Raw genomic sequence first — 27,957 nt, 5'->3', positions numbered from 1 at the left:
ACATCATAGAGAATATTAGATTGTGTATTTTCATATATATGTACAGATTTTCACTGAACCACCTCAGACAACACCACACAGTACATAGTTCATAGAGGCCACACGACACATACGACAGCAGTAGTATACAAAGGATCAGAACTCTTGTAGAAGAATAGGCTTTCGTTTTTTTGTCCTCGCGTCCAAACGCACGAATCACGATGACAGGAAATGCAATCCAGTTCTCGCCCTCAAAAAGGCTTCCGTCGTCATAGTTACAATTACATGAACATTGCGGCTACCTTCCGTGAAAGATGGACATCAGAGAGGTCTTTGCACAATCAGGACAGACCTCCATCACTTGTGTCCAATAGAAAGAGGTTTACAACTCAGAAGGACCACCTTTTTTGTTATACACTGGCCCATGACATTATCATTGTGCCAACTCAGTGACAGCTCACCTAGTCACGGTTTACAGTAGGCATACTTTTGTTTTTTAAGATCCAACAAAGACCTGTGAATATAAATGAGCATGTGTTCAGTTAACTAACAAAACCTACATCCCCCGGTCTGCAAGCAGCATTCAGTGAGGATTCACACAAGGGGGTTGGTCTCAAAAGTCTACAATGGCGTCCTTTTCTCATCTCCTTCCTTCACCTGCACTAGTCTGCAACAGGTTGATCAGTGAGATGACACTCTCCTGTCCCATTTGGCCCATAGGGCTTTCACCTATCCTGGGATTTCAGATCAGTGCAGATGAAGGGAAGGAGATAGGCAAAGGGGACGAGGAAAGGAGACTACTTTTGACTATTGAGATGCAGTTCCACCGCCAAGGATTATTACTGCACACAGCGCTCCTCTATGGCCTTTCATTCATCATCACAAGAGCACAACAATCCAAGGGCCCCTTTAAGAGCTCTCCCATTTTAAATAGATGTATTTATCTACAATTTAGGACAGGTCCCCTTTAATGAAAAAGTGCTCAACTCATAATATATATATATATATATATATATATATATATATATAAAAACTCCATTTGATATGTCCAACAATTAACTTAAAAATGCATGGACTGCTTGCTTTGTTGAAAGCAGCCTGGTTTGATGCGTGGAATAAAATAAGTCATTACTAAATTCACAACATTTCAACAGGATCACAATTGTTTGTGGTGTCCCAGCTTGGTCAGGTCAGTAACATGATGGAAGGGAACACATTGATGAAGTCAGAGGGGGTATTACAAAACAGGAACACACAGGGCTAAAGTTACCAGACACCGGGCAAACTAACTCAATGAATGATGATTGTGCTGACATTTCAATATGCACCCATTTGTGTATTCTACTTCACATTCATTCACAATTCCCAGTATATATCGACCAATCACTCACTTACAGCAAACCATTCAGTACATATGCAGGTGAGTTACTTCAATTAAGAAGGTAGACATATGTAACGTCACCCTCACAGCACGCACAGGATTCTGCGTGGATAACAATCCCTAACCAGACTTATAACCTAAACACAATCAACCCCTCCCTTTTCAAACTGTTCGTTGAATTTCTGCTCAGAAAATAACCTTTCTTTAGGTCTAGATGTAGAGACTGCAGAAGTGCTAGTAACATTTCACCGCACCCACTATAACATCTGCTAAACTGTGTACGCAACCAATAAACTTCGATTAGATTTTCACTTCCATCCAGTTTCATTTGGATTCATTTATACTGTAATAATCTTGACACTTATGACATCACTGTTGAATCCTTATTCATCATCTCCTTCTAGGCAGAGAACAGAAAGCATAGGTACTAAAAATCTCAAAATGGAGTGGGGTGTTACTGCGGAGACCGTTTCCATGGAGACTTGGCCTTTCCGCCCGTGCGGTTTAGCCGGCGATTCTACAGCAACAGGACCCCACTACAAAGAACCACGTTGATATGATATAGCAGGCTGCTGAGGTGGGCAGCATGAATAACGTGTGTTAGCACTGGGCTGAAAATAAATGGACTGAGAAAGACTGGTCTCCATGCCACTGCTCATCCTAGCACATAGAACAGGGATTATGGAGAAGATATGCATTCTAGAATAAACCTTTCACCCCAACGTGTCTCAGGTAAGAAACCATATGAAACCCCCTATCTCTCTCTAGTCAAGAAGGTTTGGAATCCGCGTGCAGATTGAAAAGCTGAGTCTTCAGTGTTCAGTTCGATGGGAGCTTAGAAGAACCACACTGCAACCCAAACCACAGGAGATTAAAATACAAATAGCAACAAATATCAAGTGGATTTCATCATCATTTTCACAGTCGGTCCAAAAAGTGGATTTTTCTTTCTTCTTGTTTGCAGTTCAAAAGTCCAACTCCCCTTTCATCAGTCTGTCGTCATTAAAAGAGGGGAAAGTTGTTTTCAGCCAAATAGGTCTTTCAGGTCGTTGTTGACGGACGAACTGTGTCTGAGCCCACCACCCGCGTTCATTCCGGGAGCGGCTGTGGGCTGAGAGAAGTTCTGCGGGCTGAAGAAAGGGTTGGCCTGCATCCCGAACCCGCTGGTCCCCCCTCCCATGGCTAATGGCGTGCCCTGCATCGGGGCAGTCTGACTGGGCTGGGCTGAACCAAACTGATTAAGCCAGGGGGTGGCGGTGGTCCCAGGGGTGGGCTTGGGAGGAGCCATTTGGTTGAGGCTGACTTTGGGCTTGTTGGAAGTGAACAAGGAGTCCAAGGCAGACATGTCAGGGGTGTTGGTGCTCCCTTGGTTGTGGGTCAGGGCACCAAAGTTAGGGGTGCTGGTGGTGGTGGCCATCCCTCCGTAGAGGCCGGGGCCTGGGGGCCGCATGCCCAGCCCACCTGTCTGGAAGCCCATGGTTGGGTTGTAGCCGTTGCTGACCATAGAGCCCATGGGAGTGGTGGAGGGGTAGGCTGAGATGGTGCTGCCCTGGATGAGGCCTGGTCTGGGGGGAGAGGTGAGGGACAGGCTGCCCAGGGATGTCATATTGTTCAGCAGGCAGCTGGTCAGGTCCTTGGCCTGCCAAACACATCAGGTCATCATCTCAATGACAAATAGGTGGCAGGTTTGAAGTGGGAACTAAAGTAGATTACGTCACTCTAAACATCAAACTAATAAATCATACAGATATATTGTGATTGTTCTATATGAGGAGTTCAAAACGTGTAACCATGGATGGCTACATTTTCACGTGAGTATGTGTGTGTGTCTACTACCTGGGTAGAAGGAGTAGCTGGTTTGATACTCTGGGGGGCTAGTGCTGGCTGGTTTCTTAGTTTGGCTGCCTGTTCCTGCTCCTTGGCTAACCGCTGCTTCTCCTCCAGAGTCAGAGACATCTATAGAGAGAGGGGGAGAGAGAGAGAGAGAGGAGGAGAGGGGGGGAAGGGAAAAAGAACAGAAAACAATAATAACCCCTTATCCCTGAAATATACACTAGCAGCTATACAAGGTTAGGGTAGATAAGATGGGTTTGGTAACGTTCAATCACAAAAAGAGAATCAAACAGAACATGCACCACCCAAGCTAATTTAACAGGAACGTTAACAGACTTCCAGTGCAATACGTTTGCTCCAGTCTGTGCCTACTGAATAAGATGCAGAGTACGTACTCTGTTGAGTTGGGGAGCTGAGTTTCCGTTCGCTTTCCCATTAACCCCTGCACTCCCAGAACTCCCTCCAAAGACATCATCAATCTGGAAAAATACATTTTTATTATACATTTGGCCTTATAAGTGTATGAAATCACATACAACAAGCCTTTATTAAATCAATCCTTCATGCATTTGCCTCATCTGGGCAATCGCCTCTCCCCTCGTTGTCAAGGAAATGACCTCTCACCTGGTTGCCAGGGCTGGGGGTATGCTTCGTCTCTTCCGATTGGTTGGTCTGACTGGTATTAATATTCATACTCCTGAGGACAGACAGGATAGCTCAAACTATTTGATTCAGGGGAATTTGGCTCGCACAAACATAATCAAACAATACTCAACCCTCATCTTTCTAATCAGATTCTGAACATTAACTTGCATCACATCTTTCCTGAGTCATTGTTGACTAATAAAAGGAGAAGTAGGAAGATAGTAAATACAGAAAGAACAGAAGTCTAAAACATAAAGTGTGTAGAGCCCTGTGAGTGTGCATAGAGAATAAAATACAAAAGTCTGACCATCTCTATGCACACTCACAGGGCTCTACACCCTACCCACACTGACACTCCAACACACATACACAAACCTATACACATCTACCTCTATCGACCCAATATCCCTACTGGAACTGACCCTGTATATAGTAACCTTACCCCTATACATATCTACCTCTATAGATCCAGTATCCCTACTGGAACTGACCCTGTATATAGTAACCTTACCCCTATACATATCTACCTCTATAGATCCAGTATCCCTACTGGAACTGACCCTGTATATAGTAACCTTACCCCTATACATATCTACCTCTATAGATCCAGTATCCCTACTGGAACTGACCCTGTATATAGTAACCTTACCCCTATACATATCTACCTCTATAGATCCAGTATCCCTACTGGAACTGACCCTGTATATAGTAACCTTACCCCTATACATATCTACCTCTATAGATCCAGTATCCCAACTGGAACTGACCCTGTATATAGTAACCTTACCCCTATACATATCTACCTCTATAGATCCAGTATCCCTACTGGAACTGACCCTGTATATAGTAACCTTACCCCTATACATATCTACCTCTATAGATCCAGTATCCCTACTGGAACTGACCCTGTATATAGTAACCTTACCCCTATACATATCTACCTCTATAGATCCAGTATCCCAACTGGAACTGACCCTGTATATAGTAACCTTACCCCTATACATATCTACCTCTATAGATCCAGTATCCCTACTGGAACTGACCCTGTATATAGTAACCTTACCCCTATACATATCTACCTCTATAGACCCAGTATCCCTACTGGAACTGACCCTGTATATAGTAACCTTACCCCTATACATATCTACCTCTATAGATCCAGTATCCCAACTGGAACTTACCCTGTATATAGTAACCTTACCCCTATACATATCTACCTCTATAGACCCAGTATCCCTACTGGAACTGACCCTGTATATAGTAACCTTACCCCTATACATATCTACCTCTATAGATCCAGTATCCCTACTGGAACTGACCCTGTATATAGTAACCTTACCCCTATACATATCTACCTCTATAGATCCAGTATCCCAACTGGAACTGACCCTGTATATAGTAACCTTACCCCTATACATATCTACCTCTATAGATCCAGTATCCCTACTGGAACTGACCCTGTATATAGTAACCTTACCCCTATACATATCTACCTCTATAGATCCAGTATCCCAACTGGAACTGACCCTGTATATAGTAACCTTACCCCTATACATATCTACCTCTATAGATCCAGTATCCCAACTGGAACTGACCCTGTATATAGTAACCTTACCCCTATACATATCTACCTCTATAGACCCAGTATCCCTACTGGAACTGACCCTGTATATAGTAACCTTACCCCTATACATATCTACCTCTATAGATCCAGTATCCCTACTGGAACTGACCCTGTATATAGTAACCTTACCCCTATACATATCTACCTCTATAGATCCAGTATCCCTACTGGAACTGACCCTGTATATAGTAACCTTACCCCTATACATATCTACCTCTATAGATCCAGTATCCCTACTGGAACTGACCCTGTATATAGTAACCTTACCCCTATACATATCTACCTCTATAGATCCAGTATCCCTACTGGAACTGACCCTGTATATAGTAACCTTACCCCTATACACATCTACCTCTATAGATCCAGTATCCCTACTGGAACTGACCCTGTATATAGTAACCTTACCCCTATACACATCTACCTCTATAGATCCAGTATCCCTACTGGAACTGACCCTGTATATAGTAACCTTACCCCTATACACATCTACCTCTATAGATCCAGTATCCCTACTGGAACTGACCCTGTATATAGTAACCTTACCCCTATACACATCTACCTCTATAGATCCAGTATCCCTACTGGAACTGACCCTGTATATAGTAACCTTACCCCTATACACATCTACCTCTATAGATCCAGTATCCCTACTGGAACTGACCCTGTATATAGTAACCTTACCCCTATACACATCTACCTCTATAGATCCAGTATCCCTACTGGAACTGACCCTGTATATAGTAACCTTACCCCTATACACATCTACCTCTATAGATCCAGTATCCCTACTGGAACTGACCCTGTATATAGTAACCTTACCCCTATACATATCTACCTCTATAGATCCAGTATCCCTACTGGAACTGACCCTGTATATAGTAACCTTACCCCTATACATATCTACCTCTATAGATCCAGTATCCCTACTGGAACTTACCCTGTATATAGTAACCTTACCCCTATACATATCTACCTCTATAGATCCAGTATCCCTACTGGAACTGACCCTGTATATAGTAACCTTACCCCTATACATATCTACCTCTATAGATCCAGTATCCCTACTGGAACTGACCCTGTATATAGTAACCTTACCCCTATACATATCTACCTCTATAGATCCAGTATCCCTACTGGAACTGACCCTGTATATAGTAACCTTACCCCTATACATATCTACCTCTATAGATCCAGTATCCCTACTGGAACTGACCCTGTATATAGTAACCTTACCCCTATACATATCTACCTCTATAGATCCAGTATCCCTACTGGAACTGACCCTGTATATAGTAACCTTACCCCTATACATATCTACCTCTATAGATCCAGTATCCCTACTGGAACTGACCCTGTATATAGTAACCTTACCCCTATACATATCTACCTCTATAGATCCAGTATCCCTACTGGAACTGACCCTGTATATAGTAACCTTACCCCTATACATATCTACCTCTATAGATCCAGTATCCCTACTGGAACTGACCCTGTATATAGTAACCTTACCCCTATACATATCTACCTCTATAGATCCAGTATCCCTACTGGAACTGACCCTGTATATAGTAACCTTACCCCTATACATATCTACCTCTATAGATCCAGTATCCCTACTGGAACTGACCCTGTATATAGTAACCTTACCCCTATACATATCTACCTCTATAGATCCAGTATCCCTACTGGAACTGACCCTGTATATAGTAACCTTACCCCTATACATATCTACCTCTATAGATCCAGTATCCCTACTGGAACTGACCCTGTATATAGTATGCATACATACTTTATTGTGTTGTTCTTATTTTTTATATCTCATGCGTTTTTGTTCTACCTTGTTATTTTTTGTAAAACATTGTTATGGATTCATCATCATTGATTTTTAGTAAAACATTGTTATTGATTACTGCATTGTTGGGGTTAGAGCTGCAAGAAAGACATTTCACTGTACTGGCGCACGTGACATTACAACGTCAGAGGAAGACAGGAGGGAGAGAATGATTTGACTGATACCTCTGTTGTTCCTGCATGCTGTGTAGCTGCTCCAGTTTGGTCTTGTGTTCTGCCTCCATACGAGTCAGCATGTCTTTGATCACAGCCATGAAGGAGTTAAACTGAAACATACAGAGAGAGGTGGGAATACAACCTATGTGTCTGTCTGTCTGTCTGTGTGAGTGAGTGAGTGAGTGAGTGAGTGAGTGAGTGAGTGTGCGCGCGCCAGCAACTACCTACCTGGTTGAGGTTGAGGTTGTTGTCTATAGTGAGTGAGTGAGTGAGTGAGTGAGTGAGTGAGTGAGTGTGCGCGCGCCAGCAACTACCTACCTGGTTGAGGTTGAGGTTGTTGTCTATAGTGAGTGAGTGAGTGAGTGAGTGAGTGAGTGAGTGAGTGAGTGAGTGTGCGCGCGCCAGCAACTACCTACCTGGTTGAGGTTGAGGTTGTTGTCTATACTGAGCGAGACTAGGTGAGGCAGACTCTTGGCGGCTAGGTGCTCTTTGGGGATGCCCAGTTTCTTATGGGAGAATGTACACTTGTAGATCCCTATGGGAGGAAACAACCATTCCACAATAGATCAGAACCACAACGCAGCAATACTGTTAAAGCGATAGGCTAACACTTAAAAACATGATCTATTTCAATTTGTCATTTCATCCGGGGTGAGTTGTTGACTCATTTCATCCGAGGTGAGTTGTTGACTCATTTCATCCGAGGTGAGTTGTTGACTCATTTCATCCGAGGTGAGTTGTTGACTCATTTCATCCGAGGTGAGTTGTTGACTCATTTCATCCGAGGTGAGTTGTTGACTCATTTCATCCGAGGTGAGTTGACTCATTTCATCCGAGGTGAGTTGACTCATTTCATCCTAGGTGAGTTGATTAATTTTATCCTAGGAGACTCTAAAATGAGATCGAACTCTTCAACAGTACTAATAATTTTTCTGTTGAGATTTTCTTAGTTAGCTTTTTTTTTCCCAAACAGTCCCTAGGACTATCATCTAGATTCTAAGACGTTCTAGATGTTCCGTTACCTAGAACCCCCATGAGTACGGCTGGTTCTCTGGAGGGGATCTGTTGCAGGAAGGGAAGGATCTCGTCAATGACGTACCATTTGTCCAGGTACTCCAGAATCTTCCCCAGGCACACCAGGGAGTTCACCCTCACCTACACACACAGGTCAAACATACGCACACACAGTCAGTCAAAAACAACCGTGTGCATTTGATCAACAGAGAGAGAGAGAGAGACCGACAGAGAAGGACAGACAAAGAAAGAGTCAAATGAAAGCGAGAGACTGACTGCAAGTGAGGAGGTCTGTAGACAGGCAGACTTGATGCGGGGGATGAGTGCGTTCTTCATGGAGGGATACTCAATCAGGTTGGCGAAGGTAGGGATTATGTTCAAACACAGCTCCTGGGGGGGGCACACAAATATATGGCACAGCATTGCTGATGACTTAACGGCAGGGGTTTCCATAGAATCACATAAAGCCTAGAACTCTCGAATGGACATTGGGATCATAGCAACGGCAAAATATTGTCTGTGTTGGTCAGGGGTATTATAGAATCTCTGTGGAGGTTCCCATGTGAGTTTTACAGAGTTGGTTGAATGTGCTGCTAACCACTGGTCCAGGGTCAGGTTTTTCTTATCCTCTCAATGATTAGTTTAGGATTTGGGGTCAGGCAATGGGATTCTAGAGCTGTGGTTAGGGGCAACTTGTACCACAATCAGTGTTTAGACGTTAACGCTGCAATTATCCTCCTACACTACATCACTGACTCATTTGGATAGGTAAATAGAGATGTCTGTCTTTTACAATGTACAGTACCTGGCCAACAAATTACGCATTAAATCAAGGTGGTGTATTTTTAACGGGCAGAAAACGTATGGCAACGGATGACAGTATGCTAATTTATACTTACCTTGAATCACACTCAAACTAAAACGTAACTTTAACCTCAATCCTAAACCTTATTTCATTACTATTGCAGTTCTCTTTCTGCCGGTGGAATAAACACTTTGTAAACTCATGATGTGCTTGTCCCTGGTACCTGTATCTGGATGGAGGGGGCCTCCAGGGCTCTGTAGACCATGGGCAGAACGCTGTTCTTAATGTCCTCCGGTGGGGTCTTGGTCAGCAGCAGGTCCATCTTTTGCAGGAAAATCAGCAGGATCTGAGAGACACAGAGGGTTAAACGCGGTTCATCAAGGCTTAATGATGGGAGAGTGACGGATACAAAGAGAGAGATGTGTAACTACCAGTGAAATGAAAATAGGAATGAAGTGAGCTCTTTTTTTAAGCATTAGAGTGTCACACACACACACACACACACACACACACACTCTTAGCAAAGACCACTCACCATATTGCTTGCCTGAAGGCGTGGAAAGGAGAAGAGAGAGAAACAGTATGATACATACAGCCCTGTCACCAGATAAAGCGTACAGCATCCTCTAGTCTGTTATCTAACCATGCCATCCCTGTAACACACATCAAGCAAACATAGAAGATAGGCCTGGAAACTGGGTATGGGGATACACTGTGTGTGTGTCCTTTAGATCCTATGTGTGTGTGTGTGTACCTGGACAGGCTCCTGCTGCTTGAACACAGGGGTGAGGTCCGGCAGGATGAGTCTGACGTACTCGTCCTTGGTACACTCCTCTGCGATCAGCAGCACGTTGGGCAGGACGAACGGCACCATGTCTGGGTTCAGGAACTCTGAGGTGAGGGCTGGGAGGATACGATACACCACCACTCTCTGGTGGAGAGGAAGAGACAGGACACAATGGGGTTAGGAATAGTGGCTTTAATCAGAATCATTTGTATTAAGTCACCTTTGAACACATATTTGCAGTTGAATATAGTAGACAAAAAAAAAAAAAAAAAAGGCAAATCCCAATTTGACTGTATTATTAAAGACCACATTCCAAACTACCTGTCCACTGAGCATGAAGCATTCTACTGCAGGAGTGTACAGCTAGGACACCAAAATGACCTGTAAGAGCAACACACACACAGTGAACACTAACCTTGGGTAGCTTGGGCAAGACCTTGGGCAGGTTTTTGTAGAACTGGGACTTCTGCAGGTTGTCCCTCTGGAAGAGGGAGTCAAAGTAGGCCAGCGTCACCGCCCCCACGTCATCAAAGAAGGGGATCTGAAGCACCCAGACACAGAGAAGGGATGATTCAACTGACCAGGCTGGTCTGTCATGAAGCAGGATCAATGACATCATCTTGCTTAAATTCTCTGACATAACTTTTTAGGAAGACGATCTTGAAACGGGCCTTCAACCGACGACACATATTCACCCGACGACACATATTAATTAATGAATCAGAAAATCTAAAGGAAAATCTAAATCTATTTATCAGTTAGCTGACTTAGTGAGCCTGTTTTAATATGTAAAAAGTCTTGTGTATCCTGTTGTATTAGTGACATAAGGTCATAGTTGGTGACACGGGGGGGTGATCTGACCTTGGTCATCTGGTCAGCGTCAGGCCGGACGTTGGGCGTGACACTCAGCAGCATCTTGACGTGCTCCCTCACCTCCTCAGGAATCTTATTCAACATGGTGGGGCTCAGTCTGCTGAGCTATGGACAGACAGGGGGGAGAGAGAGAGAGAGAGAGAGATCACACAGTCTGCTGAGCTATGGACAGACAGGGGGGAGGGAGAGAGATCACACAGTCTGCTGAGCTATGGACAGACAGGGGGGAGGGAGAGAGAGATCACACAGTCTGCTGAGCTATGGACAGACAGGGGGGAGGGAGAGAGAGATCACACAGTCTGCTGAGCTATGGACAGACAGGGGGGAGGGAGAGAGATCACACAGTCTGCTGAGCTATGGACAGACAGGGGGGAGAGAGAGAGAGATCACACAGTCTGCTGAGCTATGGACAGACAGGGGGGAGAGAGAGAGAGAGATCACACAGTCTGCTGAGCTATGGACAGACAGGGGGGAGGGAGAGAGAGATCACAGTCTGCTGAGCTATGGACAGACAGGGGGGAGGGAGAGAGAGATCACACAGTCTGCTGAGCTATGGACAGACAGGGGGGAGAGAGAGAGAGATCACACAGTCTGCTGAGCTATGGACAGACAGGGGGGAGAGAGAGAGAGATCTACTAATTCAAAAAGTATGGAATCAATGAAGCATTACAAATATTGCAGTATACTTTGGCATTAATATCTCTCCCTCTGTCCTTTTCTCCCCAAAATGCTACATAAGACGTGATGCATTCTACCTGAGGTCTGCTGCCTGAATGAGGTCCTTGGGTGCTGTCGCTCCAGAGAACTCTAACTTTATGAAGAGGGCCAGCACTCACAACTTTGATGTAATTTTTTTTATTAGCAATCACGTGGACATGTTTTGGCCATCAAGCCTTCATCTCACTCCCCACCCCCTCACCTGGTCCAGCTGTCGGCTGAAGCTCTTGAAGATGTCGTGCTTGTTGACCTGGAACACGGGCTTGCCCTCGTTGAAGACGGCGTGCATCACCACGCCCAGCGAGTACATGTCCGAGGCGGCGTCGCAGCTCACCGACAGGATGTACTCGGGTGCCAGATACTCTGGGTTGGGCAGGCAGAGCGGCGGCAGGTTGGGCTCCCACTCCTTACAGGAATACTTGGGCTGAGGGAGGTGGAGACAGGTATGTATGGATGTATACAGATACACACAGAGGAAGAGCTACATACAGGTGCACACAGGCCACACACAGGCAGATGCGCTGAGCGTCTCACCTCGGCATCGGAGGGGTTGGTGGAGGAGATGCTGAAGTCAAAGCCCATGATCTTCCAGGCTCCGCTCTTGTTGAGGATGACGTTCTCCAGACACAGGTTCCCATGGACCATCTTCACCCCGCTGTGGAGGAATGACAAGCCCTCTGAGATCTGAGGAAGGGAGGGAGATGTGAAGGAGGGGGAGAGAGAGGGAGGGAGGGAGAAGAGAGAGATGAGAGTAGTCACAGGGAGAGGATATAACAAAATAGAAAGAGAGTGAAAAAGACAAAGGAAAAGAAAGAGGCATGAAGCAGATAAAGATAGGAGAGGTAAGACAGTGAGCAGAGAAGCAGAAAGACAATCTGTGATATTAACTAAAGACTTGGGGATCAGTAAAGTTTAGTCTGATTACTTCATCTCACGTGTCCCAGGCATTTTAGAAGACGACAAAAAAAAACATTCACGCCATAACACACACATTGAAGCTGTACTTGACGGAGGTTTTTTTCCAACCCAGAACAATTATGTAACATTGACATTTCACACCATTCCTCCTTAATGTAATGTAAAATGTAGACAATAAGGAGATTTCTTTTTTAGCCTTCCCTGTAGCTCAGTTGGTAGAGCATGGTGTTTGCAACACCAGGGTTGTGGGTTCGATTCCCACGGGGGGCCAGCACAGAAAAAAAATGTATGATATGTATGAAATTGTATGAAATGTATGCGTTCATTACTGTAAGTCGCTCTGGATAAGAGCGTCTGCTAAATGACTAAAATGTTAAAGGGGCAATCTGCAGTTCAAACAACAACAAAGCGCAACTCTGCCAATGTTTTGGTAAAAAGCCGAAGGTTGGGGCTGGAAAATGTTTACCACTCCCAAACTCCTAGACGGAGCTATGGATGCAAGAACTGACCATCCATTACATCAACATTATAGTTTTAACCATGTTAAGGCTAGTGTTTGTTTACAATACCAAACAAATGAGTAAAACAAGGCCTCCCGGGTGGCTCAGTGGTCTAAGGCACTGCATCGCAGTGCTAGCTGTGCCACCAGAGATTCTGGGTTCGAGCCCAGGCTCTGCCACAGCCGGCCACGACCGGCTGTGGCAGACGCACAATGGGGCGACGCACAATTGGCCCAGCGTCGTCCGGGTTAGAGAGGGTTTGGCCGGCAGGGATATCCTCGTCTCATCGCGCACTAGCGACTCCTGTGGCGGGCCGGGCGCAGTGCACGCTGACCAGGTCGCCAGGTGTACGGTGTTTCCTCCAACACATTGGTGCGGCTGGATTCCGGGTTGGATGGGCGCTGTGTCAAGAAGCAGTGCGGCATGGTTGGGTTGTGTTTCGGAGGACGCATGGCTCTTGACCTTCACCTCTCCCAAGTTCGTACGGGAGTTGCAGCGATGAGACAACTACTACCAATTGGATACCACGAAATTGGGGAGAAAAGGGGGTAAAATAAATAAATAGTAAAACAAGCTTTGGGTTCTGATGGGGTATGACAGTTGAACTAAGCTCATAAGTTATATTCTTCAAGAATCAATGGGTAGATATCGTTAATTTAAAAGTTAAGAAAATATATGTAGCAATCACAGATTGCCCCTTTAAATAGCTGTGTGACTTGGCAATTATCTCCAAAAAATATGCCTGGGACACAATTTGATAAACAGAAAGAGAGGTGTGGTTAGTTCAATTGGGTTTGAAACATACATCTGCCAAGCAATATACATAGCAACAAGACGTGTGTGTGTTCATTTCAGACTGTGTGTGTGTATGTGCACGATTGCATGTGTGTATTGGGTCTCACCTGCAACAGGCCATACTTGGTCTCCACGTCGTACAGCTTGTAGTCCTTGATGTCTGTGGGCACGGGGCTGGGCAGGTTGTCCCACTGACCCAGCACATTGGACAGACTGGCAAACACTGGCTCTGTACAGAACGCCAGGCAGTCCCTGAAGGAGGGAGGGAGAAAGGAAACAACAGTGTCAATTATTACAAACAACGATGAAGAAAGAAGGAGTGTGTTAAAAATGACAGAAAAGAGAAGAGGAACAGTAAGATAAAGAACAAAAGAGACGGTGGATGGTGGTGAACTAGAGGAAGGATTGAGTAATAAAAAGGTAGAGAAAGAGGTAGTGTGTGTGAGAGAGAGAGCGAGAAAGAGGTAGTGTGTGTGTGTGTGTGCGAGCAAGTGAGAGAGGTAGTGTGAGAGAGGTAGTGTGAGAGATACCAATTAGGATCTGGCTAAAAATACATGAATCAGTTATAGAACCCATTGCCCTTTATGGTTGTGAGGTCTGGGGTCCACTCACAAACCAAGAATTCACAAAATGGAACAAACACCAAATTTCTGCATGCAGAAATCTGAAAAAATATTCTCTGTGTACAATGTAAAACACCAAATAATGCATGCAGAGAAGAATTAGGACGATACCCTCTACTTATCAAAATCCAGAAAAGAGCCGTTCAATTCTACAATGACCTAAAAGGAAGTGATTCCTAAACCTTCCATAACCAAGCCATCACCTACAGAGAGATGAACCTGGAGAAGAGTCCCCTAAGGAAGCTGGTCCTGCCTGGGGCTCTGTTCACAAACACAAACAGACCCCATAGAGCCCCAGGACAGCAACACAATTAGACCCAACCAAATCATGAAAAAACAAAAAGAGAATTACTTGACACATTGGCAAGAATTAACAAAAGAACAGAGCAAACTAGAATGCTATTTGTCCCTAAACAGAGAGTACACAGTGGCAGAATACCACAAACTTAAGGAAAGCTTTGACTATGTACAGACTCAGTGAGCATTCCAATAAAGCCCTTTGAATTGAAATAGAGTGAGAAAGAAAGAGAGTAGGACAGAGAGAGAGAGAGAGAGACTGAGTGAGTACCTCTTGTTCCACTTCCTCTGGCAGGTGTATGTATTATTCAGTGCCAAGTCTGTAGAGCTAGGCCCAAAACTTCTCATCATATCTTGCTGCATCATCTGTCGTGTGTGTTAATACATTTTTTGCATGGGTGTGTAAGCATGACTTCCTTGTGTGTATGCATGACGCGTGTGTGTGTGTAAAGGCTCCTAGCAGAACTCGGCTAGGCGAAGTGAACATCTGTGCTCACATACTCCCTTAAAATACCCTCACTTGAAAAACTAGAAAAAAGTGGCAATATTACTGTTTGTCCCGCTTGAGACACCGTAGCAGCTAGTACACATCCTTAAAATAGTCTGAATTAATCTAAGATACCTCAAGAGGTCTGTAATTATAATTTTGACATTTTTGCAGATGAGGTCTTAGTCTCGCAATTTAACATCTAACCAAGATGTTTGGAGGAGTATTTCTGAAGTGAAAGAATTTGCATGAAAACGATTAGTCTGTCGTTGAATAACTACAAACACTTCATTGAAGAATCTCTACTGTTGACCAATCACAGACGAAGGGGTGTATACTTCAGCTACCAAACTTGGAGAAGCCTCAAGAAAAAAAAAAATTAAATGGTGTGTTCGAACAGCCCCAAAAAATCCTGCAGAACACCAAAACAAACAAAAATGTCACAAAATGTAGTCAGAATATACGCGGTTTGGACTGGGAAGCAGACTTAACCCACCTCGACTCCTCCAGTGGGTGCTGGACAGTGAGCAGACGAGGGTGACGCAGTCTGGTGAGCTGCTGCACACCTCTCTTCAGAGACTCAATGATCTGGTCCTTGTCAAACTTCTGATACTTATCCACCATCTTCTTATCAAACACAAACACAGCCACCTCCTGGAAGAACAAACAATAAAACAGGAATTACCTTCTGCATCAGGACACTGACAGTTTGTGTCAGTTGGAGATGGTAAAATGAGTCCCATCTATCCTTTGAACAAATTGTGGTAAACAAATGTGTAAGTTCTCAGGCTGCCCAAGGACTGGGTTGGGAGACATTGTTCTAGTTAAGTATAGAACGGTCCATGAAGCCCCCAGGCAGTCTCACCTGTTTGGTTGACTTCTTGGTTCCGTTGTAGATCCTCCAGCACATGCCGGGCCCGCCGCTGGCGATGTGGCGGCCCACCTCAAATTCCCTCGTCACCGGGTTGCCCATGACGGCGCTGGTCATGTCGGCCGTCACCTTGGTGACAGTGCTCTTGAGCTTGTTCAGCATGGACTCCATGGTGACTCAGCCTGACCTTTGACCCCTGGGGGGGAAGAGAGACAAAGAGGTCACAACTATACGGTATTCTGAAAAAAAGGCTTAACACACACACACACACACACACACACACACACACCCCTTTAATATGGGGAAAAAACGTAGTCTATTAGCAACACACATTGACAGCTTGCCACCGAGAGCAAAAATCACAAAATGTTGCACATTAAAGTGTCCTGTGATGGCTGTAGACAGAGCTATCGATGTCTCTGACGTGTACCACACACACACACACACAGTGGGCAAGTGCACTAGGCCCTGGACAAAAGTAGTGCACTATATAGGGAATAGGGTGCCATTTGGGACGCATGCTGGAGATGTGGGTTCGCATGCCAAACAGACTAGTGAGGAAGCCATTGACCCCATGTTTAATTATAAACCTTATTGAGTCACTGTCTGAAGCCTCTATCTGTCCTGTCGGTCTCCTGCAGGCAGGGCATAACGTCATTGCTCTCCTCAACACCTGGGTGCTGATGTTGTTGCCAACAGCCATAATTGAGTCAGTGGACACTGCTGGACGTGGACAGAGCCAAGGGCTTTAATCTTGAGCAGGGAGAAAACCAACCGGCCCATAAAACCCATTACTTAATCAGCCTCTTCCCCACTGTGTGTGTGACTAACTTTCTGTCTCTCATTACTGCCTAATCCATCATGTCCCAAACACTGTGGAACACGCACTAGAAAAAAAGCAATGATTCACACGTCGGTCACCATAACAATGAACTGAAAATTCTGTCCTAAACTAAATGTGTGGACTAGGGCTACGCCACTGCTTATAACTAACTAGAAGTTAAATATAACTACAAGAAATGTAAGACGTATCCAATAAATTATATCCAGGTCAGGGCTCCAGCTATGCATTTTGTTTTCTAACTTGCTATCTAAGTGGCTAGATGTCAAGATCAAGCTTCTTGGTTACAGCAGAGACATCCTGAATCAAGATTGATGTTGCCTAAAAAGTATCAAAGTCTACATCTGTCTGCTGTGAAAAGATTTACATAATATTATTCCTGAATGCAGTCGTGTCATTTCAATAAAGAGTATTTCAATTTCCAGAATCTCACCTTACTGTCCTATTGAGATCCTCACATTGATGACAGATATTGAAATAGAGCTGAATGAATGTATGAATTAGACCAAAATATATGTCTGCAAGCTTGGAGACCTAGCTACTCTATATCCTAAGCAAAATGCAATGCAATGTTGGAATATGATATATCTAAAGTATCTCTCTGGATAATGTATAAGTTAGGCTACATTTAACACTCCACTTCAATATGGACCTTGTGATCATAAAATTGTTATCAATTTAACTACTTGTTACAATTGGTTGCATTTATTTCCCACTGGAAATGTGAATGTGCCAATCACAGCGACTTTCCCCTCGTCACCTCACCGTCTGTGTAGCTAACGAAGTAGCCAGATCACGTGACTCGGGCAGGGTTTCTGAAGCTGAACAAACACAAGCAGCTAGTTAACGTTACGCTGGCTTCTAGGATAGGCTATCCATACCAGTGAGTCTGCCGATGGCCAGTTCAGCAATTGCGGAAGGAACGCGGTTGTGTGACAGGGTTAGAGCTAGCTACGATTATCTTCCAGCTAGCTAACGTATTGGCGAAACCAATACGTCTTGTTTAACCGGTTTTTGTTAATGTGGCTACCCAGTCAGCTAGCCGCATAACCTGACATGGATAGCTATCGCATAGTAGTAGGCTAGGTAGGAAGCTAGTTAGAGAGACGTCACTTTTGACGTTTGTTGAAATGCCGTGTTGCGTTTCTGGGTCCGAATCTAACTATATCTTGCTTACCTGTGTCACGAAGGGAATGTCAGTGGTTTTATGATTCCAAGTACTGTTTAAATTGAAAAACAGCTGTCAGTGATGGCTGTGGTACACAGCCTCCATCTCTCCAGTCCAAATTTCTGGTTGACTTTGCTAAGCTAGCTTGCCACTTACTGTAAACGTCACTTCCGGCTACTCTATTAGATAAGTTTCCGTTCTGTTAATTTAGGAGCACCTTTCTCATGATTATACTAGATAGGCGATTATACCCTTCTGTATAGTGTTTAAATATTTCATGCATATCTATATGTCCAATGGTTGCTCAAATGAGAACTGAAACTTCCAATGATGGTTTAATGAAAGTCATTGTACTGTATTTAATACAGTTTTTCAACAAAGTGCATTTCAAAACTATTCAACATTAAATATAAAACCCGAATCGGCAACGTTACATATCATGTGTACTATTCTGTTGACTAAGATATGTAAAGCTCAAAACTAGGCAGCAACATGCAGTACAGAAAATGCTCAAGAATTTAAAACATAGTACCAATGATGCAACAACTTAATTAACAATGTAACTCAAAAAGTAACCCGGGTGTATTCACTAGGAACCAGAGGAAAACGGAAACAAACAGGGACCCATTTGAATTTGTCCAACAGAAACTCATTTTCGTTGCACAACTTTGTTCTAGGGTGTGCAACTAATGAATACACCCCTGGATTATATGATTTACACTCATTTCAATAAATTAAATTCACTCAACCTTCAAGTTAAGAACATGGCACTTATTTGAGACAAAGCATTCATTTGTAAGACCACCAATAAACTACAAAAGTAAAAACTTTTGGCTGCATTTTAAACATTCCACCTTAAATTTACCAATTTATGATTAAACTTGCAAACCCATGCAATCAAAGCCTATTACAATCCAATAGAATAGTTAGTGTCAACTATGTGATTAACAGATTTCATATAGGTTCTTGACAGCAGTGGGAAACAGTTCCACAAAAAACTAAATTAATACCACTTCAAATAATTCAGTTAGTCCCCAACAGAAAATGTACAGATATAAAAGTAGTGTTACATTTACCAGCATTATTCCCTTACCAGTTATAAGATGCAATCAACGAAATCCAAAACAATATGTCATTTGTTAAGACTCAACACAAGTGTGTTACATTTCATTTAAGGTATAGAAATAAAGTGTAATGCTTACTCATCAAAAAGAGATTCCTCTTCAAGCTTAATATCCAGTCTAAACTTCTATTTACAGTACCTAAATAAAATCTACCTGAGAAAACTAGATACGTGATACCAAAACCAGCCCTGAATAAATTCACTTAGATCCTATGCCTGTTAGTTTTAGATAAATGTTCCACCAACATTACACATTCCCCACTGTGTAGATTTCAACAAAATCAAAAGGTTTTCCTGACAGGCATCAGCTAAGGAAAGCAGAGAATGCTCTCATTCACCAGAAATAAACCCTTGAGGCACCTGGGTAAGTGCATCTCCCCTTGTTAGAACAAAACATTGCTACTATCATACCACTAGCATCTACTGTTGATGAGAACATACTATAGCCTACAAACTAGTGCAAATGCATTCCGTAAGCCAGAGTCATAAGAACGCTTGAAAAGCAAAGCCTCATAAGAGTAACATCGCTAAAAGATAACACTAACTAGGCCTACATCAAATCAAAATAGTCATTTCATCCCATGTAAAGCACAAACAGTCCTGATAATCACCTGGCAAAAACTTACTGTATATCCTGTCTTGGGACAAAACTATTGCCAGCACTGTGGAAAATGTTGGCATAACGAAGAACAAAACGCGCTTGTTAAGGCGACAAGGATCCCTACTGCCCAATTCCAAAATCAACCCCTAGGCCCACCCTCTATGCAGTATGCCCTTGTGTAGACCAGGGGCATGTTCAGCAGGATTAAACGTTCAGATATAAATATGCTATGTAGATCAAACATGCCTCTGACATGTAGAATAAGGAATCACATCGGCTCATTTCAATCTGTAACGTTCAAAAACATTTAGCAACTGAACATGGCCCTGGAATGACCTTACCCTCTGATTGGTAAGTGGAACACTTATACCTGGAATTGCTTATAACTAATCCAATCCTTCCAAATCTACAAATGCATGGCGGGGTAAGGTTTGATTTTAGGTTGGGTCTACCACCACTCATTACATTCCCCCCCTAGAAAGTGGAGGAGAAGTGCTGGAGGAAGACTATGGGATGGTGCTTCTGGAACTCCTTGACCAGCCTCCTCCTCTCCTTGACAGACAGGGCCTTGCTCAGGCAGATGTCCCTGATAAGCTGCTTTAGGCTCTCCAGGGTGGCTGCCTCTCGCTGGTCCTCATACTGCTGCAGCGACACCTGCTGGCAGAACGTAAACACTGCAACACAGGATGAGGAAAAGGGGGTCAATACAGGGGTGTATTTATTAGGGAACGCATCACGGAAAACGGAAATTAGCTTCTCATTGGTAGTTCCTGCCCGTTTCAGTCGGTTTTATTTCATTTCATGGCTAGTGAACACGACACTGATGGTGTTTTTTTTCATTACTGAAGATTAGGGACGACTCACTATTTTATGTAGTACTGTTATGATAATAGCATAAGCACAAAAGGGCATATACTGTAGATCACCATGTCCTAAAATGATGTATCAAGTGGGGCTGAATGTACTCAAGTTGAATTGAACTCACTCGCAATGTTGTTCGGATCTCTTCCTTGCTGCAGGATTTGCAGTGTTCTCCTCACAGCATCAATCAGCGATGTGGGGGTCTATTTCCATTATGGATAGAGAAGGGTTGATAAAAGGTTATTTTATTCACATAAACAAATTATATACATGCTGCACTTAATGTATCAGGCAATGTCAGAAATACGCGAAACAAATTGAAACTACCGTTGTAGTACCTCCTCCCTACCGTTGTAGTACGGATTACACTCTTGAGAATAGGGTGCAGTATTAAGTCTTCAGATGCCTGACTTTATAAAGGCAATGTGTCCAAATCCTGATTTTAAAGCCTCCCTCTGTAGCTACTATTTCCGTTCAACAATGCAGCCCTAAACTTGTTTATTTTGGTATCGGAGGACTGCGGGTGAGGGTCTGTCAGAAGAGGGCCAGGGAAGAGGATCAGGGATTTCATGTGCCTACCTTAAAGAGCCGAGTGTGGTTGTCCATCAGAAACAGCAGCAGCCTCTCGCTCTGGGTACGAGACAGCTCTTTATTCTGCACGATGGCCTTCAGAAATGTCCTGCTGACCAGGGCCCTGTTGTCTGTCTGGACATATTGAGTGGTCAGTCACACAGTGGACCACCAGTGTTACCACTTTGGCTGAAGCAAAAACCTACACCCACAGTCACAGGGTATGATTGGCCCACTACTGATGTCTATAGTATTTATCATTGGGCCCTGACCCATTATTTGAGAAACAATGGTTTTCAAATGGTGTGTGTGGAGTGGGAATACCTGTTTGTGCAGACGGCATGCATCTGGATGGGCTGCTGTGGCCATGAAGGCCAGGAGCCTCCTCAGCTCATCTCTCCCAGCAGGCTCCAGCAGATGCAGACACAGCTGATAGGCCCTGACAGCATCATCCACCTTCCCACAGTCTGAGAACACACACACACAGGAAGAGGAAAGATAGAGAGTGGGTGGGAGTGTATGTCAGTGTATGTCAAAGACACGTATAGTCACAGGAGTCTAACATGATGAAAACACTATATCACACACTAACACTCAATACCCCACCATAATTCCTCAACCAGCCAGTCTCACCCAGCAGGTCCAGTATGGCCATGTGGATGTCCAGGTAGCGTCCGGTGAGCAGCGGGGACCTCTCCTGGCCTCCGTAGTGCTTGGCCATGGTGTCAAACAGCAGTTTCTTCTGGCCGGCCAGCCTCTTTGCCCCCTTGGTCTCTTCTGTGGTACTGCCCTGCTGGAGGAGGTGCTCCCCCGCCAACACAATTAGCTGGTCAGGGAAGAGCTCCAGGCAGTCAGCGGCTGCCACCAGCCATGCGTCCAGCCTACAGTGTCACAGGGAGAGGAAGCTTAAATATAATTTAATGGGAGGTTGTTAATGTTTTGACCAGGGGTTGGAACCAACATTTTAAATTCATTCCGTTCCAGGTTTCCGACCAGAAAAAGTTCTGAACCGGTTCATATAGTTCCTTTTCATTCAGTGAAATCAACAGTTTTTACAAAATAGCTCATTCATTTACTCAACACAATAGCATTGATAGAGAAGCTTGCTATGGAAGCGTAAGCTAGTTGTTTACATGTTGATTGGTCAGATATTTCAGTCGCATCTCACGCCTGCACTATTACCAGTGGGGGGAGAAAGACAAGCTTGGCTTGAAGCGCTGAACATCATGACATGAACTGGAATGTGTTTAGGCTATTACTAGCATTAGAACTTTATACCAAATTATATACTAGATATTAAGAATATTTTTGGAACAAAAATAACATTATTAACTCATTCTAAAGATTTGAAAATAATGTTTCTGTTTCCCGGAACACGAGATCACTTTCATTCCCAGTTCAGTTTCCGTTCCTCAAATGACTTTTTCAGTGTTCTGTTCCATAAACCGGTTCCAATCCCTGGTTTTGACCAACAAAATAATGCTTAGAATTCCTAGTATCTTTTCCATGAAATCATATGGCGGCTGGTTAGGTACTAACTCGGGAAGGTTGAGGGTCTGGGGCAGCTCACGGTCCAGGCAGGTGTTGGAGATGACCAGGTCCTGGTGGTGGCTCTGCAGCAGCTGCAGGGCGGCAGCCTGGGGGTGGGGCTGGGCCCCCCGGGTCGGAGTCGCCAGGATGCAGTCCAGCACGGGTAGCTCCACCGTCTGCAGCAACTGAAGCAATGTCTGCTGCTTCCACACCTCCTCCACCACTGAGGACAGAGGAGAAGGGAGAGAGGGAGGAGAGAGAGGGGTAGAATGACAAGCAAGAGTGGGAAAGAAAAAAAATAAGTCAGAAAAAGGGAGGGGGGAAAGAGGGATACAAAGAATGGAAAAGAGGAAAAAAGAAAAGTACATTATCTTTTCCAATATAGTAATTTCCAACATGGCCAGGTGGAGACAGCCAGGCTTTGTCATCTCACCTGTCTTTGAAAGGAAGATGGTGGTGGGGACTTTGGTAATGGCCTTAGGGAGGGAGGGCTGCAGGTTGATGGTCTTCAGCAGCCTCTCTACCCTCCGGTCTGAGGGGCCCAGCGCCAGGGGGTTAGAGATGGTCCTCAGCTCATTCAGTCTGCAGAGAGAGAGCAGTGATGATGTAGTGAGGTATAGTAAAACCGTGTGTGAGAAAGAAAAAAAAGAATAAGAACGTGTGTGCATGTTTGTGACTCAGACAAACCTAGAGCCTTTCTTCCTCTTCCCCACTAAGTCCTCAGGGGCCATGTTCTCTGTGTCCCCATCCGTCCCAGCCTTAATGGCTGAGCCGGGCAGCAAGCTGCAGTCCTGGAAACGATAGAGGCTGCAGCCCGTGTCCTCGAAAGTGGTCTCCTTGTCCTGGCGGAACAGCTTGGTCCCCACCGCCTCAAACACCTTGGCCTCCATGAGCGCCTGACAGAGCCTAGCGGCCTTGAGGCGTGACACCTCGCTGGCGCAGAAGACGACGTTCTGCATCAGGTAGCTGAGCACAGCGTCTACAGCATCCGAGCCCGTGAAGCAGTCAGGGTGGACACGCAGGTTTCGCCGCCTTCGTCGCACCTCCACCTGTGTCTGCAGTGCCTGGATGATGTTGTGCCACAGCTGTGTTGCGTGGAAGGGCCCAGAGAATCCTATGTGATGACATAGTCAGGTAGACTCAGACATATTTCATCAACAGTATGGCGACTGCATGCAAAATAAATAAAACAACACCACGATAGAGTTAAAATCTGCCAAGAGAGCTGTTGGCTCCTGTCAGTTCAGATTTTTGAGGAGGGGTTGTTGATTTTTGTAGGATGTCGCCACGCCGTGTGTGATGACGTCACCTTCCTGAATCTAGTTAGTTAGCTACCCTTCACTCCAATAATAACACGCCTCTAGTATGGTCGTTTAACTTCAGTATACTCAGTTGTGTAAAATATAAGGGTTGTGGCCATATGCCATAAAACACGACATGTAGCTAGCTAAATTAGAATTTAATGTGTTTATACTTAGCTAGCAGTTTAACCAACGAGGTTAACTAGCTAAAGTTAAGCTAGCCAGATGAGCGAACACAGCTTTGTACGCTGGCTGTGTTTTTGGATATGAAAACAAAACGTTGAAAGCTTGTTACGGTTTATAAAATAAAGATTTTCATGTTAATTTCTCACCTGGTTGAACATTTTCACGAAGGCACCGTGTTCGACTGTTCAATCGTCTAAACCTCGGAGTTAAATCACCCGCCATCGTGAAAAAGGATGTGACGTAGCTTCTTCTTCGATGAGGTTTAACGGCGGTTGGCATCCAATAAATGTTGCATTACCGCCACCAACTAGACAAGGGTATAAATCCCTTATACTTTGAGTGGAAAAAGGGAGAAAAAAACATTTAAAAAAACAAACCCTGCCATCTAACCCTACACATTAAAAACCCACCACCCTATTCAAACCCATCTGGTCCTACCTCAGGTCAATGGCCTGGGAGGATGGGACACCACCACTCAAAACACCCTGTAACTGGTCAAATCTCGTACACCTAAATACTTCTCTGCAGCTGCCACCACAACCTCTTTTTTCTGTGACTTATGTTCCATCTCTGCAGTCCATCGGCCCATTGATGAGCGCTAAAAAGCCAGTCTTACTGAAGCATATATCACTCAATGACCTATCCCTCTGTGATGGCACAGATCTACTACTCACACAAATCCTCTCAGGATCCCTCCCCCTTGACCCATCTTCCTCAACACTACTCTAACCCTGGTAACCTCAACCTGCCTCTCATCAGACACTTCTGATCCCCAGCCCCATAGGCACCCATACAATTAACACAGACCACTTCTTTCCCCAATACAACACATTCCTTTGTTTCATCTCTTTTTGCATACTTCTCACACCTAGGAACCTCACACCTACACATTGCTGCCACATGCCCATAAGCTTGACACGTGTAACAACGTAATGGATTCGGCACCAAGGCTCGTACGGGATAACTGAAATTTCCTAACATCACTTTGTTGGGCAAATACTTAACATCAAAACTCAAAAGAACAGACAATGACTCTTCTGTTTTACCATTCACACCACCATGTTTGCGTCACACCAAACGACAAGCATCACAAACACCGGGAATCTTTCCCTTCAGCTGGTCCACTTTCACATTTACTGCTACCCAGTAATCACTCCTTTCAATGGTGCCCTTTTCTTGAGAGCAAAACAAGTCACAGCTCTCGTCCCAATTAGCGTGAAGCACCCGCTCCCTCTGACTGGCAGAAACACAAACAATTATCACAAGACCACTTCAGGTTACCTTCACCGATTCCACTGCACCCAACTTTGTTTTCACCCACCCTGAAACCACATGTGGATCAGCAAAAAGGCAGGGGTCCACTTTGTCAAAAAATAACACTCCTACCGTCAGACTAATCTTTATCCTGACCATCGGTGCAAGCTCCGAGAACTTCACTGCACATGCCACCTCCGATAATTCTCCCTTATTCACTTCCATTTCACACCCGTATTGATCAGGCCACACCTCGCCACAACCACCAAACGGTACCAAACGTACTTCAAAGGTTGTTAAAGAACGGTGCGCACCATTTTGGGAAAACGTGTCATACAGTACAAACCATCACGCAACCGTTGAGGCGAACTGAACACACCCCAGGTGATTAGACAACATAAAATGCAGCCATGTCTTTTCACCTGACCCGGTCCCCTCTCTGAAAGGTAGGTATAAGGCATTTCTCTCAGTCACTCACTGATCTCTACACCTGGATGGTATATGGGGACAGTGTGATACAATTCTTCATCTTCTCCTGGCATTGTGGATACCAAGGTAAGTTTGATAACTTGGGCATGTAATAGTGCAGCCTTAGCCTGGTCTATTATATTTTAATATTATAATCTAAAATGCTATACAGTGTGATTTGGAAAAAGTGCACTAGTTCATTGCCATGCATAGTTATCCACCATTTTTACTTCTTCAGTGTGGTTTATTGGCGGTTGGCATCCAACGTTATGGTGCATTACCGACACCTACTGTACTCGAGTGTGGGCCAGAGACCGGGAGAAACTAAATCCTACCTGCCAGCCATGTTGCTCTTAAAAAAAGATAAAATATTTGAGTTTATATATAATGACATTTTACTCAATATACTCTTTAAACTCATTTCCTGTATCCCCTTCTCCCTCATACTAGAGCTCAGCCTCTCTCTTTCCCTTTGATATTGCCCACTGTGTTGCAATATATGCTCCACGGTCTCTGTTTCCTGGCAATAATCACACTTTCCTGTTGGACGCTTTCCCATCACATTTAAGGTCTTTTTCAAATGGCTGTGTCCCACCCTTAATCTTGTAAAAATAGCCTCCTCTTTGATCCCTTCCTGCCGGCCTCCCCGACTCCTTTGTACTTTAAATAATTGCCTGCCCTTAGTATCTCTATTCCACTGCTCCTGCCATCTCTGCACCATCACTGTCAATATCAGGCTTTTTGCCTCTGTCTTGCTCATTGGAACTACAACCTCAACATCCCCACTACTAAGTGCTTGTTTAGCCAACTGCCTCGTTGCCCTCCACCCCCACATGGGCTGGGGCCCAAGTAAATCTTATCTGTATACTAATTTGTCTAATCCTGCAATGGGTTTGTAGCACCTCATAAAGCAGGTCTTGTCTGCTACGTGAGCTAAAGGACTCGAGACTCATCAACTCTGCACATGAATCAGAGCAAATAACCACTGTCTGGCTTGACTTCCTCCACCCACTGCCAGACCAACAGTATGGCCATCAGCTCCGCCGTATATATACAGCCAGATGATCTGTAATACATTTCCTGACTGCCACCCCACATTCCTGTATTACAAATGCTGACCCAGTACGTCCTGTCCTTGGATCTTTTGAACCATCTGTGTAAATGGCTACAAAATCCTGATACACCATATCCAGACAACTCTTAAACATCATGTCTTTCTGTAGTCTCTCCAACACTTCTAGATCAACTACTGGAGGTGGGAGTAGCCATGGTGAATTTACAGGAATAGCTACCGTTGGACTAAACTCTCTTCCATACAGTCCCATCTCCTTCGCCCGGGTATTACCCACCCACCCAAAGCTTGTGTTCTGTCTTCACTCATGTTCCCAGCATGCCTGTAAAATCCCTTTTGCAGGATGAGACACCCCATGTCCCTGTAGGTTGATCCAATAATTAATTGCCAGCTGCTGTCTCCTAATCTGCAATGGCATATCCCCCCCAGCTCAACCTGTAGTTCAGACACTGGGGAGGTCCGAAACTCCCCACTACATATTCTGAGTCCATGCCCCTCTACGATATAGCCTTTGCAATGAGGTCCAGCCTGCTGAACCATACGCTACACTGCCATAGTCTATTACAGATCGGATCAACGCAACATGCATGGTCCTCAATGAGGAACGCCCAGCCCCTCACTCCTTCCCCGTCAGACAGCACATCACATTTAGCACCTTCTTACACATTTCCACCATTCTCTCAACGTGTTCTGCCCAGGTCAGTCAAAGTATACCCCAAGGAACCTGAAGGCCCCCACTCTCTCCAAGTTTCTCCCATATAACCTCAAGCCTACCTCATCTCCCACCTTCCTCCTGGTAAAGAACACCGAGTTCTCTACAGAGAAC

General features: G+C 44.5%; 2 protein-coding genes across 3 annotated transcripts; both read right to left on the bottom strand.

Annotated features, from left to right (window-relative positions):
• Positions 1-8: 8 nt before the first annotated feature.
• Positions 9-18,308, bottom strand: scyl2 (SCY1 like pseudokinase 2). Of its 2 annotated transcripts, XM_029761632.1 has the most exons (19): positions 18,175-18,308; positions 16,151-16,352; positions 15,782-15,939; positions 13,986-14,130; positions 12,200-12,349; positions 11,868-12,089; positions 10,937-11,053; positions 10,491-10,616; positions 10,043-10,219; positions 9,824-9,835; positions 9,512-9,634; positions 8,760-8,873; positions 8,492-8,624; positions 7,886-8,004; positions 7,479-7,579; positions 3,818-3,890; positions 3,589-3,672; positions 3,197-3,316; positions 9-2,999 (listed from the first exon to the last, which is right to left on the bottom strand). In XM_029761632.1, exons 2-19 carry the CDS (start codon positions 16,325-16,327, stop codon positions 2,385-2,387), a joined length of 2,766 nt encoding a protein of 921 aa, XP_029617492.1. In that variant the 5' UTR covers positions 16,328-16,352; positions 18,175-18,308; the 3' UTR covers positions 9-2,384. The 2 variants fall into 2 exon arrangements, with proteins under 2 accessions (XP_029617492.1, XP_029617493.1); XM_029761633.1 differs by lacking the exon at positions 9,824-9,835.
• Positions 18,309-18,487: 179 nt separating this feature from the next.
• Positions 18,488-24,658, bottom strand: depdc4 (DEP domain containing 4). Its single transcript, XM_029761634.1, has 9 exons — positions 24,484-24,658; positions 23,538-23,964; positions 23,284-23,432; positions 22,860-23,073; positions 21,954-22,201; positions 21,645-21,787; positions 21,330-21,455; positions 20,875-20,953; positions 18,488-20,563 (listed from the first exon to the last, which is right to left on the bottom strand). The coding sequence occupies exons 1-9, from the start codon at positions 24,614-24,616 to the stop codon at positions 20,364-20,366; spliced, it is 1,719 nt and encodes a 572-aa protein (XP_029617494.1). The 5' UTR covers positions 24,617-24,658; the 3' UTR covers positions 18,488-20,363.
• Between the last annotated feature and the right edge of the window lie 3,299 nt (positions 24,659-27,957).

Source organism: Salmo trutta, chromosome 8 (assembly GCF_901001165.1).
Source record: "Salmo trutta chromosome 8, fSalTru1.1, whole genome shotgun sequence".
Taxonomy (NCBI): domain Eukaryota; kingdom Metazoa; phylum Chordata; class Actinopteri; order Salmoniformes; family Salmonidae; genus Salmo; species Salmo trutta.
Note: the sequence above shows the minus strand (reverse complement) of the source record. Positions and strands in the feature narration are given on the sequence as shown.

Coding starts and splice junctions, on each gene's coding strand:
- scyl2 (XM_029761632.1), bottom strand. CDS start 16,327: ATGGAGTCCATGCTGAACAAGCTCAAGAGCACTGTCACCAAGGTGACG. Junction 8,005..8,491: donor CGTACTCATGGGGGTTCTAG/GTAACGGAACAT, acceptor TTCCTCCCATAG/GGATCTACAAGTGTACATTC. Junction 7,580..7,885: donor ACAACCTCAACCTCAACCAG/GTAGGTAGTTGC, acceptor TGTATGTTTCAG/TTTAACTCCTTCATGGCTGT.
- depdc4 (XM_029761634.1), bottom strand. CDS start 24,616: ATGCCAACCGCCGTTAAACCTCATCGAAGAAGAAGCTACGTCACATCC. Junction 23,965..24,483: donor TCGTGAAAATGTTCAACCAG/GTGAGAAATTAA, acceptor GTCATCACATAG/GATTCTCTGGGCCCTTCCAC. Junction 20,954..21,329: donor ACCACACTCGGCTCTTTAAG/GTAGGCACATGA, acceptor TAATGGAAATAG/ACCCCCACATCGCTGATTGA.